General features: G+C 33.3%; 3 protein-coding genes across 9 annotated transcripts; 2 read left to right on the top strand and 1 right to left on the bottom strand.

The window, feature by feature from the left end:
• Nucleotides 1-16: 16 nt before the first annotated feature.
• LOC107911634 (probable LRR receptor-like serine/threonine-protein kinase At5g10290) lies at nucleotides 17-5,019 on the bottom strand. The gene is made up of 12 exons (XM_016839501.2): nucleotides 4,701-5,019; nucleotides 3,793-3,933; nucleotides 3,081-3,213; nucleotides 2,845-2,916; nucleotides 2,605-2,748; nucleotides 2,436-2,507; nucleotides 2,206-2,271; nucleotides 1,995-2,065; nucleotides 1,726-1,866; nucleotides 1,255-1,596; nucleotides 647-1,041; nucleotides 17-545 (listed from the first exon to the last, which is right to left on the bottom strand). The coding sequence occupies exons 2-12, from the start codon at nucleotides 3,857-3,859 to the stop codon at nucleotides 231-233; spliced, it is 1,818 nt and encodes a 605-aa protein (XP_016694990.2). The 5' UTR covers nucleotides 3,860-3,933; nucleotides 4,701-5,019; the 3' UTR covers nucleotides 17-230.
• A 3,376-nt stretch (nucleotides 5,020-8,395) lies between these two features.
• LOC107911631 (pentatricopeptide repeat-containing protein At4g39952, mitochondrial) lies at nucleotides 8,396-12,188 on the top strand. 7 transcript variants are annotated; one of them, XM_041105621.1, is made up of 5 exons: nucleotides 8,420-11,081; nucleotides 11,223-11,309; nucleotides 11,607-11,673; nucleotides 11,761-11,869; nucleotides 11,949-12,188. In XM_041105621.1, the coding sequence occupies exon 1, from the start codon at nucleotides 8,559-8,561 to the stop codon at nucleotides 10,914-10,916; it is 2,358 nt and encodes a 785-aa protein (XP_040961555.1). In that variant the 5' UTR covers nucleotides 8,420-8,558; the 3' UTR covers nucleotides 10,917-11,081; nucleotides 11,223-11,309; nucleotides 11,607-11,673; nucleotides 11,761-11,869; nucleotides 11,949-12,188. The 7 variants fall into 7 exon arrangements, with proteins under 7 accessions (XP_016694989.2, XP_016694986.2, XP_040961554.1 ...); XM_041105618.1 differs by having other exon boundaries at nucleotides 8,431-11,081; nucleotides 11,165-11,309; nucleotides 11,761-12,188; XM_041105619.1 differs by having other exon boundaries at nucleotides 8,431-11,081; nucleotides 11,165-11,309; nucleotides 11,607-11,869.
• Nucleotides 12,189-12,601: 413 nt separating this feature from the next.
• On the top strand, nucleotides 12,602-15,273 carry LOC107911633 (uncharacterized hydrolase YugF). The gene is made up of 5 exons (XM_041105622.1): nucleotides 12,602-13,533; nucleotides 13,756-13,848; nucleotides 13,976-14,043; nucleotides 14,135-14,299; nucleotides 14,956-15,273. Exons 1-4 carry the CDS (start codon nucleotides 12,907-12,909, stop codon nucleotides 14,271-14,273), a joined length of 927 nt encoding a protein of 308 aa, XP_040961556.1. The 5' UTR covers nucleotides 12,602-12,906; the 3' UTR covers nucleotides 14,274-14,299; nucleotides 14,956-15,273.
• The last annotated feature ends 2,542 nt before the right edge of the window (nucleotides 15,274-17,815 follow it).

Raw genomic sequence — 17,815 nt, 5'->3', positions numbered from 1 at the left:
GAGATTAAGAGAAAAATTAACTGAAAATCAAGAACATGCCCTTTCTTCAGGTTTGTTCTTCCATTCAATAAACACAAACAAGAAATCATCGAATACAGCATGCTGAAAAGGAGAGTTATGACGAACAATGATTCGGATATTAAAACAGAAATAATATGATGGCTTTTTTTTTGGCTAAAGCGAAACATTTGATTTAGCTAACCAACTAACTAGGATATTATATGTTTACCTCATCTTCCGCCAGATAACTCAATCGCGTCCTGATTATATAATGAATCTTCTCCCCATTCAAATCTCCTTTGAAGTCTTTCGTACTCTTGCCTACGCGTAACTTCAACATGCTGCCACTCTTCCCATCTCTCAGCCAGCCCCTCTCCTTCCAGCATCCTCACCACCTCTGACATTGCTGGACGTTCCTCGGGTGAAGCTTGTGTACAAAGCAATGCAACTTGGATCATTGCTTCCACCTCCTCGATGTTGTAGTTTTCATTAAGGTTCTGATCTACGATAGCATCCAGCTTTTTCTCCCTTTCCAGCTTCTTGACCTTCACAAACAAAAATTGACCAGTGAGCAAAAACAACAATACTATTAAGAACTGTTCATTTGCAAATGTGAAAGCCAACATAATAATAGATTTTATCTTACATGATCAAGCAGCAAAACATCATCTTCTTCTTCCAAGCGTGAAAAATCAATCGCGCGTTGACCTGTTACAAGCTCTAGAAGCATAATCCCGTAACCAAAGACATCTGTCCTTTCCGATGACTTCCCAGTGGACAAGTACTCGGGTGCTATGTGACCCATTGTCCCTCGAACTTGAGTCGTTACATTTGTCTGCCTGACATCCACCAACTTTGCAAGGCCGAAGTCACCAACAACCGCTTCAAAGTCTTCGTCCAACAATACATTAGCTGCCTTCACATCCCGATGAATGATCTTCGGATTGCAATGCTCATGAAGGTATTCCAGTCCACGTGCTGCACCTAGGGCTATTCTTTTTCTTGTAGGCCAATCTAAAACAGGTTCACCAGGTTTGAGTTCTGCAACAGTTCCAATAATAGTCGCATATTATACGAAGCTCTGTAGAACTGAATGCCTTATAAAACAGAAAATTATATAAAAACAGTTTTCTGCACCTAAAGTAGCTCTAATGGCAATAGCACAATGTTTGTTTTTGATAGGAAGTTCGTTTTAAGAATGATAAAATATATGTAATATGGTAATGTTGAATTAAATTCTCAAATAACTAGTACCTCTAAGGCGATACGCCACACTTAAATTCTCCATAAACGGATAAACCAAAAGGCGTTCAGTTGGTGTTGTGCAAAAGCCAATCAGCCTCAAGAGATTCCTGTGAACAGCTACACTTATCATCTCGACTTCACGTTGAAAAGCCGCATCTCCTCCAGGACTTTCAAAATCGGTTAATCTCTTAACTGCAATTTTTGTGTTATCAGAAAGCACGCCTTTATAAACCTTTCCAAAACCTCCCTGTCCGAGGATATTCTTTTCACTGAAGCTATCAGTAGCCAACTGTAATTCCCTCCAAGCAAACCTTTTCAATTGACCAAAAGCAATTCTTCGGTCGACTTCACCTGACCATTCAAAATTATTCAGTTGGACCAGAAATTATTTTTTATATATTTAAAATCATTTTGATCAAATCAGCTGGTCCGATCAGCAGCCACCGGTTTTTACTCAGAAGTATGAAAGGTAGCACCAACCTGCAACATCTACAAATACTTCACCCTTGTAGCCTTTTCGACCCTTGCACAAGAAAAACAGCAAGCTACTGAAAAGAAGAAGAATTATAAACCCGCCAATAATTCCAACTATAATTCCAACTTTCGGTTTCTGTGATGAACCTGCAAGCAAAGAGAAACCTCAGAGATAGCTGGTCAAAGTACGGTACATATTTTTAAATGGGGTATCTTTGAAACCATTGAAAGCTGTAAAAAAAATGCAATTCACTCAAATTATCAAATCCAACTACCCGACTCATTTCCTTTTGATGCACAACCGTGCGGAAAATTTCGACCACAATTTAGCCTGTTTCCTGTAAAACTGAAATAAATAATGTGTTAGCTTAAGTTCACTGCTGATAAATATTTGTGATCGGTGTGAGAATTGAATTGACCATTTACAATATTTTTATTTCTGTCTTAAAATTGGAAATGAAATGAACTAATCAAAGATAGGCATACTTGTAAATCGGAATGCGGAACAAATGATCAGGAACTTGACCGCTAAGATCATTTCCATCGAGCAGACTGCAGAAATAGTTCAACCATGCCATCGGTAACTTTAAAAAGAGTAAAAAGAAATAATCCTTGTTCGTTCGAGTTTGCAACTTTACAAACTGGGAACTCAAGGCTTAGTCAATTAAGTGCTGTTTTCCAAGACATTCAGATATCAATCTTGATGCAATACTTACAGACTAATCAACTTTGGAAGATCTGAGATTGACGAAGGGATAGTCCCAGTAAGATTGTTCATGCTCAGTGTCCTGCTTGAATGAAAGGAAGGATGCCTTAAAATAATTAAATACAAGACACTGCAAATAAATAAATAAGCCTAAATATAAAACAAACAGCAGTACTTACAGGAATTGGAGATTTTTAAGATTACCGAGGGAAGAAGGTATATCTCCGGTTAAACGATTATTTTCCAAATCCAAGCTGGTCAAGCTCGACAAGTTCCCTAACTCTTTTGGTATCTCACCAGTTATACCATTTCCTTTCAATGTACTACAGGATGAACACACGGTATACAGAGATATATGAACACATGAAGAACATAAACTATTGAAATATACTGTTTGATTGAATATGTTCGATACATACAGTGATGAAAGTGTCGTCAGAACTCCTATTTTAGGGGACAGCGTGCCAGAAAAGTTCATGGATGCCAACATCCTGAAAGCAGAATTATGACATAAGGATACCTATTTATTTATATAATGAAGAAGAATGAAAAATTAATAATAAATATTTCATAATCAATTGAATAATGCATGCATATATTTACAACTACGAATAATAGTCAAGGAGGAAAAATAAAAGTACAGCAAATTACTTACACGGAAATGACATTATTACTAGGATCACACATAACATTTGGCCAAGCGCAAGGATTAACTTGATCGGGATTCCAGTCTCTCAACTGATCGGGTGAAGCACGGAGCGAAGTCTTCAATGCAAATAAAGCATCTCCTGAAACAAATGATATGAATATTCATAATCTAATTACGCAAACAAATAACACCAGGCCAAACCAGGCCTAAAGAGTTGGAATATAAAATCAATAGAACAAAGAAACAAGATTATCCGAGGAATATCATCTCACTATACGACTCACACATGCGCACATGTTTAGACATCCATATGTCTCTCCCTAGAATTCAGGCAAATATAACTTTTAGGCATATATCAGTTTCTCAACCCGCTAATATTTCAGTAGAGGAAATATATTATTATATAGTTTGATTAAAAGCATATATGAAACCAAATCTAGAGCTCATTGAGCAAAATGAAAAGCTTCTAGCATCTTATTATGTTCCCATTTGAGCTTACTGGCTAAGTAACATATTTGGTATACATCTAAATTCTTTAGTATGAATAAGGACCTAAAACTCCGAAGTAACTAGTATTATGAGAAAAAAAAAGAAAAAGAAGATGTCTATTATCAAATTTACCACACCAAGTGAAACCAGAGAACAATTGCCTCCACATGTGCAGCGTATGCATGTTTGACCAGGAAAAAGAAAATTCAGACAAGGAATAACCACATACCTTGTAAATTAGCAGATACAAAAGAAAGCAAGCAAGCCAATATAATAAAACCACGAAAGGATTCCATTTTCAACAAAGTTAGCCCCAACGATCAATGCCATGAAATATAAAATCTCACGAGCATAAAAGTGAATTCCATCTCTGCAAAAACATTCAAGCACAAAAATGTAAGGCACAACACAATTAGCTAAAGAGCTATTCCTGCAGCTTCAGCCATTACCAGGTTCACAGACCTGGTGGGGATTCCCCAAGGACAATCACCTCTTTGCAAAATCACTATTATGAGCAAGTAAAACATCTGCTTTTTCTAGAAAGCTAAAATTCTTAAGATCCAATTTGATTCAAAATGAATGAAAAGGAATTGCCAATATTAAGTTAATGGTGCAATGGAGAAATTTCAAAGAATAATAATAATAATGTCAATAGAACTGTGAATTTAGTTACAATAGGAAGCTACTAATAAACTGTAATAAATATAAATTAGGAAGTAGCAGCAACTTTTCCATCAAAACCAAACAATATTCCAATAAGCTCAAAAGGCTTCTTCCAGGTTGTAAAGCAGTAAATGCAGGTATTAACATTCAGTACTAGGGAAATAAATGAAGAACTAACCAAGGAATTCCATTTCAAACAACAAGACGGAAAAGAACAGCTAAATGGTTCTCACATAATTGAAAGAAGTTCAACTCAATAACTACAAGGAGACACATTAAAAGTCTATGAACTTCCAAGCTAAAACTATCAGAACCCAACACACACACATACACACACACACACACACACAAAAAAAAAAAAACCCTGACCTTGACCAAAAAGCAAAGAGAAAACAATAAGATATCAGTCACCCAACAAAAACCCAAATCTTAGAATCTAAAAAAAAAAATTGGATTTAGAAGAAAGTAGCTTACCTTTGAGGAAGGAATCAAATTGGAGAAGAAACAAAAAAGGGGTTTTTTCATTTCAGATGTACCATGTAACTTCAAAAGTGAAAGAATCAATCTTTGATTCTCTTTTAATCTGTAAATTAGAAGTAATGAGCTGGCTTAGTGAAAGGGATGACAGTATATTTGTTTGAGTTTTTCTCTCTTATGGAAAAAGAAAAAGCAAAAATCAAATAAGAAGCTTCTGTCTTTTTGCTTTTTGCTACCCCTCCTCTCAGTCTTCTCTTTAGTTATTGCCTTGTTTTTCTAACTCTGCAATTATTACTACCCTCTTTCTTTCTTTTTCTTTTCAGATTAGAATCTTGTATTTTTTACTTTTGTATTTACGAAATAATAAATATATTTTATTGAAATCATATTTTTCACACAGCATAAAAAATTATAAAGAAAGTGTACAAATGTGCAACTCCATCCATAGTTAGTAGTTCAGATGTATTGTTATTTTGCCCATATAATATATAATATAAATATTATTTAAAATAGTTTACATATTTTTATTTTTATATTGAGTTTGATGTGACTTCAATTTTGTAATTGTTCTTAATTATCTACTGTATTGATTTTTTGGGATCTTTGTTATAAATTGTTTGTACGTTACCATGATTCTGTCTTATATGTTAAAACATAAACCAAACTTGACGTCATTCTAAATTAATGGCATTAGTTTAAATTTTAATAATAAAATAAAATTGATTTCTTTATAGAATTTCTTGACTTTAGTTTTAAAAATTATTAAAATAATTACTAATTGTTTTTATTTTTTCCCCTTTAATTTGGCATTTTAAAATTTTCAATTAAAAAGTTAGAAGGAATAAAAATTAATTGACACAATAGTTAGAACTAAACAAACCGTGTAAGGGAGAGATCAATTATTAAGAATGTATTTTTAAAATATTTATAGAACATGAAAGTATTTAAAAATATTTTTTTTAATTTAAGAGAAACATTTTTTCCCATTTATTTAAGAAAATATATAAATATAGCTATATTAAAATTATAACAAATCAAATCTAACAGAAATTTTATGTAAGCATCACAGTAAAATAATCTAATAAATAGTTTTATATATTGTTTTAATAAAAATTATGTTTAAAAAATTACTGCCAAAATTATACTACATGAAAAATGGAGAATGAGATGGAATTTTTGTTGTTTAAAAGATATAAATGTAATTTGAATGTTCCCTATTTATTGTTGGCCCACTTGTTTTTTCTTCTTGGTAATTGAGGGAAAAAAAAAGGGTTAAGTTGTCGTATTTACAATATAATATTTTTGTGATTAAATTACAAAGTTATTATCACTTATTAAATATTGTTTATAGCAACCATGATTTGTAGTATGCTAGTTGTTCGTCTCATCTTTTAATCTTATCACGAGGTTAGGAGTTGGATAAAAAATATTATTTATAGTACAAATTTTGAGATTTATAAATGCTAACTAAATAATAATTTTTTTAAATGATTTTGAAACAATAAAATATAATTTTTATAATAAAGAAATAAAAATAAAAAAAAGTTTTGTGAGTAAAAAGAATTAATTTTCAAAATTTATCCGATGAAGACGGTAAAGAAAGGCCAGCTTCTTATTGAAGCATAGATGGTGGACCAGTCAATCAAGTCAACAGACATAACAGGCCCCCTGCATTTAATTGATGCAGGCATGCTGCTCAATTTCATCTTCACCCTTTTACAGGCTTACTAGATTTTAGAGCACGAAAAATAAATTAATTAAAGAAAAAAAATTATTTTATTCAAAATGAAAGTCGAAAATGTTGAAATAAAGGTTTCTCAAGTGTCATATACTAAGTTTTAAAGTTTTAAATTGTGTCTTTTTAAGCGCAAAACTTAATTTTTACTTAAATTGGGTTGAAATGTATAAAAAATCTTTATTTAAACATTTTTATAAAGATTATGCTCTTATGTGAGCATTTTAAAATGTTTGTGGGAGCCGCCCTAAAAGATTGGTTCATAATTTAAGTATTTAGTAAAAAAAGAAGAAGAAGAGATAATATAATTTTCCCCATTAAATTTGACAATTAGGTCCATTTAGGTACCTATATTTTTATTTACTTTGATACTTGATATTGGCAACTAAATTCGTTTTGATCCTAAACTTGAAAAATATAAAAGTTTGATAATATGAAACTCTAAGATTGTGTCACATCATTACTTGAAATAAAAATTTTATATAAAATTTCAGGTGATAACGTGGTACATTCTTAGAGTGACACATACAATGTTCTAATAACTAAACCAATTTTTGTGTCGATTTTCGATTTTTACTGATTTTTGAGCAGTTTCTGATTCAATTGCTTCAATCCTTTTGTTTGAACCAATATACCTATTGATTTTCGGTTTTATAGTTCGACTGACCAATCCAATCATATTTCAAAAACATTAATCACATCATCAAATCTTGATGGAATCCAAATTTAGAGACAAAAAATTATATTATCTCAAAGCAATCTAACGACTCCAAAAAAAAGTTTGTCAAAACTCGAATTTAATAAAAAATAATTAATTTTCAATTAAATACTTTTTTATAAAAGTTTTAATTATTGATTTTATTTTAATATTTTTAATAAATTTATTATATATTTATATAAAATGAAATAATAATTTGTGAGGAAACGAGATTACTGATGTTATATATAAACACAAAAAGTTTTCAATATTAATACCTAATTTTGAATTATTTCTCTTGTCATAGCATTTTATTCTTATTATCTTAGTTTCTTATTTTCAAAACAAAAATTTGTATTTGGATGATTTAATTCAATGATTTTGATGAATTTCATATATGAGAAAATTTATATATTATCATTCTATTTTCATGATTCAAAAATTAAATTAAATACAATGACCTACATACATGTAAAACAGGAATGGGAAAACATGCACATTGATAGCAAATCAGTGGAAATAGAGAAAACAAAATGATAATTTAATAAACATGATTGCATTGTGGTTGTTGGAAAGAGACGTAAAAGATACATTAGCTTTTAAATATATATATATATAATCAAATAATAAAAAATGAATTTTAATTAAAAGAATAATAAACATTTATCATGAATTTTATTTGAAGACAGAAAAGAGTAAAAATCCAAAAGTTCTTTTTTAAAGTTGTAATTATTCTTGTTACAGGCCTATTAAATATTTTATTTACCTACTTATTCTTTTTATTTGTTTTGATTTGTTCTTTGTATAAAATGTGATTTTCTTTGTTTTTGATAAGAGTCTCCGTGTTAAGATCTATGAATCAATTGAAATTTCATATTCAATAAGACCTTTAAATAAATTCAAAGATTCTTTGAATAAAAACCATTGGATCATCACTTATTCAATTAATAAAATAGATATAATAAATAAAAATACAAATAAAAGAAAGTTTGTCCCTTGCAATTAATTTAATAAAAATTTAATATCAAATGTTACTAGTAAATTATTACTAAATCCATAATATTAAACTTTTATTAACAAATTAATCCCTACTCCAATTATTTTATTGATATTTTTTTTGTCATAAATTTACATAAACAATCATTTTATCATATTTTACCTAAAAAATATATTGTATTTAATAAGTAAAATATATATTAAAATATTAAAAACTGTTTAAATAATTTAAAATAAAATAAAATGAAAGTGAACCAAGCCGAGTGGTGCATTGGATTTGGATCCCTCGTCCATAAAATTGAAAGGGTTTTAGTGCGTACAAAATTCACTGTGGTGTATCCAAATGACCGGCAAACGGATGCCGATCTTCAGTGGGAGGATTTCCTTCCATTTTAAAGCTTAGGATCCCACTCCATTTTAAACAACAATGCTGAAACTCAAACCAACACGGTTGTTGAAACAACACTTCGCCTCTCCTCACTATCAACTCTTGTTTTATTCAACTTCTAACTACCTTAACTGTCACTTAGACTCCTTCCTCTCCACCAACGCTGCCTCTTCAACTGTCAAATCCCTTCTTCAATCCCATGCTCTCATTATCACCAGCGGCAACTCAAACGATAACATTTTCATTTCCTCAAAGCTCATCTCTTTGTACGCCTTTTTCAACAAACCCCATTGTTCCACCAAGGTTTTTGATTCACTTCCCACTCCGAAAAAGGATGTTTTCCTTTGGAATTCGGTTATCAAATCCCATTTCTCCAATGGGAACTACTCTGAATCCTTTGCCTATTATCTTAAGATGAGGTTGTCTAATACCCTGCCTAATGATTTCACTGTTCCCATTGTTGTTTCCGCTTGTGCTGAGCTGAGGTGGGACGTTTGTGGGAGATATGTTCATGGGTTGGTCTTGAAATCTAGCCTTTTCGTGTTGAGTTCGGCCGTCGGGTCTTCCTTTGTTTTTATGTATGCCAAGTGTAGTTCAATGGGGGATGCTCATCTTGTGTTTGATGAAATGATTGTTAAAGATGTGGTTGCTTGGACGGCTCTTGTAATTGGGTGCGTGCAAAATGGGCAGAGTGAGAAGGGCTTGGAATGTCTTCGTGATATGCATAGAGTTGCCAGGGATGGTGATACAAGGCCAAATTTTAGGACTTTGGAAGGTGGCTTTCAGGCTTGCGCAAATCTGTGCGCTTTGGATGAGGGGAAGTGTTTACATGGTTTTGTGGTGAAAACTGGACTTGGATTTAATCCACTTGTACAATCTTCAATATTGTCTATGTATTCTAGGTGTGGGAGTGTTGAGGATTCATATGCTTCATTTTCTGAAGTTGTTGATAAAGATGTTATCTCATGGACTTCAATCATTGGCGTGAATGCTAGATTTGGACTTATGAAGGAATGCTTAGATATATTTTGGGAAATGCAAGTTGATGGTTTATGTGCAGATGGAATTTTGATTAGTTCTATGGCATTGGGTTTTGGAAATTTCATGAGTGTACGTGAGGGAAAGGCTTTTCATGGACTAATCATAAGGAGGAAATTTTTGTTAGATCAGCTGGTTCATAATGCACTTTTATCGATGTACTGCAAGTTTAGAATCCTATCTATGGCAGAGAAGCTCTTCATAAGGATACCTAACCATAGCATAGAGTCGTGGAATATAATGGTTCATGGATATTGTAAGATGGGACAAGAAGCAAAAGCTATAGAATTGTTTAGGAAGATGCAACAACTTGGCATTGAGGTTGATTCAAACAGTCTGGTCTCTGTTATCATTTCATGTTCTCAGCTAGGAGCAATCCGTATTGGCCGCTCACTTCATTGCCAGATAGTTAAAAGTTACATGGCTGACAACACTTCAATTGCTAATTCTCTCATAGATATGTATGGAAAAGTGGGAAACTTAACTGTTGCATGGAGGATATTTAATCAAACACAAAGAGATGTTATCACATGGAACACAATGATGTCAGCATATACTTGTTGCAGACATTTTTCTGAGGCTATTGCCTTATTTGATCAAATGCTTTTGGGAAACTTAATGCCCGACTTGGCAACATTGTTAACTGTTGTTTCAGCTTGTTCTCATCTAGCATCATGGGAGAAAGGGGAAAGGATTCATTGTTACATCAAGGAAGGAGGATATGAGCTCTGTCAATCTCTTGTTACTGCATTGATTGACATGTATGCAAAGTGTGGGCAAATAGAGAAATCGAGGGAGTTATTCATGTTAATTGAGGAGAAGGATGTAGTTTCTTGGAATGTAATGATTTCAGGTTATGCAATGCATGGAGATGCAAAATCAGCACTTCAGATTTTCCAGCAGATGGAAGAATCAAAGGCTAAACCAAACGATCTTACCTTTCTTTCTCTTCTCAATTCTTGTGCTCATGCAGGCCTTGTTGAAGAGGGGAAGTTTCTATTCAGTAGAATGGAACATTATTCTATAAAGCCGAATTTGAAGCATTATGCTTGCATGACGGACCTTCTTGGCAGATCAGGTAATCTTCAGGAAGCTGAAGCCCTGGTTACGTCACTGCCCATCTCTCCTGATGGGGGTGTTTGGGGAGCTCTGTTAAGTTCTTGTCTTGTTCATAATGAAACTGAGATGGGGATAAGGATAGCAAAGCGTGCTATCGATTCTGATCCCGAGAATGATGGGTACTATATTTTGATTTCTAACATGTATAGTTCTATGGGATGGTGGGAGGAGGCAGAGCGGGCCAGAGAAATGATGAAGAAAAGGGGTGTAGGAAAAAAAGCTGGTTGGAGTGCAATGTAATATAAAGAATACGAGATCGATTTTGGTTCAGAAATTTCTCGTGTCCCTTAAAAAATGTGGGCTTCCTGGATCCACCTATGTTTCAGCAGAGAACATATGGTTTTATTTCTTCAGGACTGATGCTTGCTTCACGTAAAGAATGAGGCTGAAACTGCAGTATGCCTGGTATGCAAGTACTTTTTTCATCTTCCATTTTGGCTTACACCTGCCTATAGGTAATAGATTAATGTTGCACGTTTTGTTTTTAGTTTTAAGGAATTGGTAAGGTTTAGAAACGAGGACTTCTCAGATCTGTGAATTGTGCAGTGAGAAAACATATGGCTTGATGGGTTCAGGATCTCTGCTTTACCCGAAGAATGAGGCTGCACTACATAATGCTAGCATTGTTTTCAGGTACTTTCTCTTGCTTACAGCCATTTTCACCCTTTTCAGTTTTTAGTTACTACTTTTGTTAGCATGCTTATGAAAAACATATTTTATCTTGCAATGTATGCATATCCCCCCCCCCCCCAAAAAAAAAAAAAAGGTGCAGGTACGGGTTGTTCATGGTGATTGTTGACTATTGACTTGTTTCTCATCCTGCATGCTAAGCATCTGTATCAAAATACTTAAGGAGTTCCATCCTGTACCTTTTCCCTTTTCTTTAGAAAAATTTGAGACTGATGTTGAAATACAAAATCACGTTTTCAGTTCAATAAAGCCAATTCCTTTGTCTCAAGCAATTCAGCAAACCTGGCAAGCCATATCAAATTCAGAGGTTTATAGTTTGATTTCTTTGGATATGCTTCTACCAATTGGAAAGACATGCTAGCTTAATCGATCAATTTGGTTAATTCTTCTATAGCTTTTGGCCATATCAGTTGCAGCCAGTTGCTGTTCAAACTAATTGTTCTACGAGAGGACTTGTCGTTATCTTGAGACAAATTGTTTCTTCCTCTAGGCTTTTTATACAAGTTTGTATCCGAAAGAAATTCAAAAAATTATGGTGTGTAATATCTCCCCAAAATCACTTAAATGCGTAGTTTTCTGCAGATGGAAGTCACTTGTATGTTCGTTGGGGATTTCGTGTTTCACGGCATCGGGAGATGAAATTGTTTCACAGTGTTCCGGTATCGGGTTCATTGCTTTCGTTCTGTATTGCCAGCTTCACAAGGTGCAGAAATATTCTTGTTTGACATTTATGCATCTATCAAACATACAATGCACTCCTTCATTTTGACATATGTGAATCAGTTACTTGGCCGGTTAAGAAATTTTATTTCCAGAGTTTAATTGATCCCAATTTTGTTTTGTCTGTCTCCTTTAATTAATCTCGATCACAGAATAAGCAACCGAAGCAAAATTGGGAAATCCCAAGATCAGGTTGCCATGGAAAATTATGTTGTGATAAAAATTTTGGTGGAGAAAGAAATTTTCTGGCTGAGAAAAACAAGTCAACTTTTTGCAAACTTGATCGTCAATAATATAATATAATCAACGTGTCACATATACAGGGGCAGACAAATTTGGTACCACTCAAGAATACGATATTTGTGTATATAGTTCTATTAATCATCATTGCAGCATCCTCATTGGAATCTGATTCTTTTATAAACTTGATATGATTTACACGTATAAAAATTCGGAAATTTGTAATATGATTTTGATCCACCCTTTTACATCACTTGGGTATTGACTCAACACGACAACTGCAAGAATCTGTGTTCTGGAAAATATTAAAAGGAGAATCTATCCCCCCCCCCCAATAAAAAAAAAATAGAATAAATTCCTCAGCTTGAAAGATAGAAAAGTCCAGAAGGAGCCATTTTTGACGTTTTTTACTTGCAACAAATGAATAAATGTTTTGTTACCAAAAAAAAAAAGGAATAAATGTTTAATATTCATTGGCCTGCCTGCATTCGCTAAACAACAACCACCCACTAACTCCTTTAATTCATTCCCTCCGACAAACCCACATCGGATTCTGGAGCAGACAAATAATTTTTGTAGTATGGTTAAGTGTTTCAGTTTCACTGCAACGCGGGATTCGTGCTTTCGTTGCAGCTTCTCCAGGGCCGGTCTCCGATCATCGACGACGGACCTCGGAGATGGCACCGTCATGCACGTTTGGATCCCCAAACTCCATGTCCAATCCAAGCCAACGTTAGTCCTCATCCACGGCTTTGGCGCCAACGCTATGTGGCAGTGGAACGACTTCATTTCACCTCTCATCTCCCGCTTCAACGTCTACGTCCCAGACCTCCTCTTCTTCGGGGAGTCCTACACGACCGGACCCGAACGATCGGAGCAATTCCAGGCGGAGTGTGTGGTCCGGGTCATGGAGGCCCATGGGGTGGTTAGTGGTATGAACGTGGTTGGGATCAGTTACGGGGGATTTGTGGGATATAGGATGGCGGCGCAGTTTAAGGAGAGGATAGAGAAGGTGGTGCTATGTTGCACTGGGGTGTGTCTGGAAGAGAAAGATATGGAAGAAGGAATGTTTAAAGTGAAGAGCGTGGATGAGGCTGTTAGTATTTTGTTACCCCAAACGTCAGATAAAATGAGGGAGTTGATGAAGCTTTCCTTCTCTAAGCCTACTCAAAGAGTTCCTTCTTGCTTCCTAAACGATTTCATCCATGTGAGTCAAAACTACTTCATATTTCATTTCATCCCTATATATATATATATATATCATTCCACCTTAAGTACATATTTGTTTCGAAAATTTTCTCTACTTCAAAACTATTTCAGACACATAGGTAGGATCTTTCTAGTATAAAGAAATTAAATATATTTTGTATCAATATCATACCCAAAACTTTGCATTATTTTTGTGTTGGGAATTCAATTTTATTGGCAGGTGATGTGTACAGAATACCTTCAAGAGAGAAAAGATTTGATTTTAGCATTACATAAGGACAGAAGACTGTCTGATCTTCCAAAGATAACCCAGGTTTGTTGTTACTACTTTTTTTTTTTTTTTGAAACATACTCGATATTGATATTGGTATTGGTATGAAATGTCTTTCAAAAAGCAACTAAAAAAAATGGAAAATATCCGAATTATGTTTATTGTGCAGCCAACACTAATAATCTGGGGAGAGCATGACCAAATATTCCCTTTAGAATTGGGACACAGATTGAAAAGGTCAGTCACTGTCATATATATGCCCATAGTTAAAACTTTTGAGCTAAAAATCAACCTTGATATGGACGGCTATGTTTTACTGTTGATGCAGGCATTTGGGAGACAATGCAGAACTGGTGATCATAAAAAATGCAGGGCATGCCATCAATGCAGAGAAACCTAAAGAGCTATTCAAGCACTTGAAATCTTTCCTTATCGATCCCCTCTCCCGGGCTAAACCCGGAAACTGAGCAATGGCCGTAGAACAGATTCAAAGGTATGCAAAAGAATGAAGATAATCCAGGAGTTTCTGGTTTCTCAAAATAAGCCTTCATTTACAGATTTTGTGTTTTAGTCCTTTAATCTGTGAAAAAAAGTACTAGATCCTCATCGTTTAATTTGTTATAATCAAATTTCTACTACATGGTATTAATTAAATGGATTTGATTATTAAATAAATTATGCGGATATGGATTGGAATACTACTCGATTTGTCTGGTTTTAACAACTTTTCCTAGTCGAAGAAAAGTTCCTCGACTCTCATTAAACTCACAACATTCAAAAGCAGACAAGAAGAAATTTGAAGGTGAAAGCATCTGCAAAGGATAGACTTGAAGAATATTTCTCTCACTTGATTAACTCACTTGTTCTAGCTTCAAAGCTTGTTTATCATTTGCAACATGAGATTTAATAATAACACTCATTTTAAAAATTGAAGAGGGTTATATATGGGTGAGTTTAAACATAAAATTGTCCATATTTTGAGTCTAACTGAGTTAAAAACTTTTAATATATGTATGGATTTTTAAATATATCTGTTATGGACAGAATCAGTGATTAAATGCAAAAAGTATATATTTTATGTAATTTAATTGGTCAATTTATGAGAATGAATCACTGATTTTCTCCATGTTTATATTGAATTTTATGCAGGGGTGCAATTTAGGGTCAAAAGAGAAAAAGGAGAAGCAATTGGGCTAGATTGAAGAAAGGAACAAAGAAGACGAGCCAAAACAGAATTTTTTCAAGTTGTAATTAGTTGAAATTTTATTTTAACTTAGTGAGAGATTATGTAGGGATTTTGATACCATGGTAATATTTTTTTTCCTTGATTTTCTATAGCTAGTGGCCTTTAATTTGGCAAATTTGTTCAAAGCCACTAGTATAAATAGGGGGCTACTATGTTCATTTAAGAATCAAGTTTTTCATCAAGCTTTCATCTTTTGAATACAATATTTCTTTCCTTTTTTATTTGCTGTCATTAGTTCTTAATATTTTTCCATTTATTAATTTCCAGCCTTGGAAATATAACACTAGCAGCCGAACATTGCGTCACCCACACCCACCCACCCACCCACCCACCTATTTCTTTTTCATTTATCCAACCCTCTCCAATTATGCCCAACTCTAACAAGTCCCAAACTTTAGCCAACTAAACCCATTTCAGCTTTAGGTCGGTGTTAATTTCATCAAGACCCGTGAGTTACGAACCCGGGTAATTTAACTCCTAAATTTTAGTATTTATTATTTCTCCAGATTAAAAGTATGATTTCGTCAAATCAACACTAAGTCAAAAAAGACGTCGTTTGAGTTAGTGTGGTTAGACGTACAGTTAGAATTCCGAAAGGATCGATTGTTTAATCAATTTTCCGTGAACACATTGGCGTGCTAAGTGGGGATTGCTATTTGGTTCTGTCAAGGGAAGTAATAATCGGATTTAAATGTCCCACGCGGTTGAGGGCATTGGTTCGAGCTAGGCTTTTTTAGAACGTAAAGCTGCCGGAGTTCTAAATCACGAACGTTTTGTAGGTTGTTCGATCGGCAAGGGTTAGTTAGGACGTTCCATAACTAATTTACACAAGGAAGAGTTGGTAGCCGAAGCGTCCTTGGTAGCTATAACTAGCTTATTGGAAAAAAAGGAGTTCATCTAATTTCGAGGATCGGTTCAAAGACGAAAAAACTCGTGCTTGAAGCTGAGCTAAATATAATTAATTTTTCTTCAAATTTACTTAACTATTTTTCTTATTTAATTGTCTTCAGCTTTTACTTTTTACACATTTTTTTCCTCTGTTTATTTCAGGTTTAATATTTTATCCCCTCAAACTTCTTGGGCACGACAACTACCCGACATAAATCTGGTCGAGAGAGAAACAATTTTCAGTAAACCCAGTCTCTGAGGGATCGACCCTACTCTCTATGCTGCTCAAATTTGCAAATTAGGTGTAGAATTATATTGGTGGAATCGACAACCATCAGTCGGTAAAGATATCATCTATGAAGCATTGACACAACTCTTTTTCTCTCATGTCAATATCATAGGTGTCATCTATGAAGCACTGACACAACTCTTTTTCTCTCATGTTCATGTCGAGTGTTCTACACATATACACTTGGATACGGGACATATTAGAACATACGGAAAAAAAAGTTGAAGACAATCTTGACATAGCCGAGGCATGAGTATCCAGAAACAAGCATAGATGGATATGGGAGAACTTTTTTCAACGGGAAGTAGAGGTGGAAAGAAGAGCTCTGTTTTAGGAAGAGTAAGAGGCTGGATGAAACTTTGGAAAGAAAATGATAGATGAAGATGAGAAAATGAGTAGTTTTAGCAAATAAATAAGCAAAAGGTTCTGGTATGATAAAACAATGTAGCTTAGGGTCTTTTTTCATTTTTCTTCAATTTAGTTTTAGATAATTTAGAAAAGGGTTAATATGCAATTTGACTTCTGAATATTTTCAAAAGTACTTAGTTGTAAATTAAATTTCTTTTATTTAGTAGGTACTTAAACTTGTGCCCTATTATTTAAGATGGTACTTCTACATTAATATTATTTAATTTGTGTTGATGTGGCATGAGGACCAATATAATTATTGCACTTTGTAGCCTCTAATATGCCATCTTACACAACTGTTTCAAAATAAATAATATATTTTTAATATCAAGAATACCCATATCATTATTAGGTGATAATATTATGTTAGGTGACAGTTTCACATAAAAAAAATATATTTTCCCTACAAGTGTCCCTTACATGGCATTTTCAAAATATAAAAAAAAAATTCTAAAAGTTCTTTATACAATGATATCAAAATAAAAAATATTTTTTTTTCTAAAATATTTCTCTTATTCTTTTGCACTCTTTAGAACTTTTACAAGATAAGTATTTAATTTTTTCAATTCTTTCAAGTAAGTTTCTTTCCTAATTTGGCAATAATTCTTATTTTTTTAAAGCTTTATTGATTAATCTCTAGAAAATTAGTATTGTAGCTTTTCTTGTAATATATTCTGAATTTTTATCTATTGAATGATATTATATATAAGATTCCTAACATCATGATTGGGTAATAATTTTTAGAGGTTGATTAATACGAATCATTGAAGAAATTAGATTTGATTGTATTTATAATCTTGAATTTATTGAATTCGTTTAGAAATTTAGCATTTTTATTTAGAAGTTGTTATAAGTGTGATTATTGTAAATTTTGTGTTAGAAAATTGATATATTACATTCGCATTCACATGACACCAAAAACACTTAACCAATTTTTATTTTTGTGAAAGAAAATTACTAGTTCTTTGTTGGATTTGTAAACACTTTTATGCGTTTCAAGATTAGATTTATTTACTCTAATGCCTCGTTTGGTTGCAAGTGTATTAACATGGAGGAACTTATTTATTACATGTCTATTACAATAGTTAGACATATAATAAAGAATAGTTGGTATAAATTTAAACTTGAAATTAGAAATATGAGTAAAAACTCTGGTAAAAAATAAGACATTTTTAAAA

The sequence above is a fragment of the Gossypium hirsutum genome, chromosome D11, assembly GCF_007990345.1.
Source record: "Gossypium hirsutum isolate 1008001.06 chromosome D11, Gossypium_hirsutum_v2.1, whole genome shotgun sequence".
Lineage (NCBI taxonomy): Eukaryota > Viridiplantae > Streptophyta > Magnoliopsida > Malvales > Malvaceae > Gossypium > Gossypium hirsutum.
Note: the sequence above shows the minus strand (reverse complement) of the source record. Positions and strands in the feature narration are given on the sequence as shown.

Excerpts from the sequence above, each read along its gene's own strand:
- LOC107911631 (XM_016839500.2), top strand. The coding sequence starts at position 8,559 with ATGCTGAAACTCAAACCAACACGGTTGTTGAAACAACACTTCGCCTCT.
- LOC107911633 (XM_041105622.1), top strand. The coding sequence starts at position 12,907 with ATGGTTAAGTGTTTCAGTTTCACTGCAACGCGGGATTCGTGCTTTCGT. Across the intron at positions 13,534-13,755 it reads TCCTAAACGATTTCATCCAT|GTGATGTGTACAGAATACCT; the intron begins GTGAGTCAAAAC and ends TTTTATTGGCAG. Across the intron at positions 14,044-14,134 it reads TTGGGACACAGATTGAAAAG|GCATTTGGGAGACAATGCAG; the intron begins GTCAGTCACTGT and ends CTGTTGATGCAG.
- LOC107911634 (XM_016839501.2), bottom strand. The coding sequence starts at position 3,859 with ATGGAATCCTTTCGTGGTTTTATTATATTGGCTTGCTTGCTTTCTTTT. Across the intron at positions 2,272-2,435 it reads CTTCCAAAGTTGATTAGTCT|TCTGCTCGATGGAAATGATC; the intron begins GTAAGTATTGCA and ends CTATTTCTGCAG. Across the intron at positions 1,867-1,994 it reads ATCAAAAGGAAATGAGTCGG|GTTCATCACAGAAACCGAAA; the intron begins GTAGTTGGATTT and ends CTTTGCTTGCAG.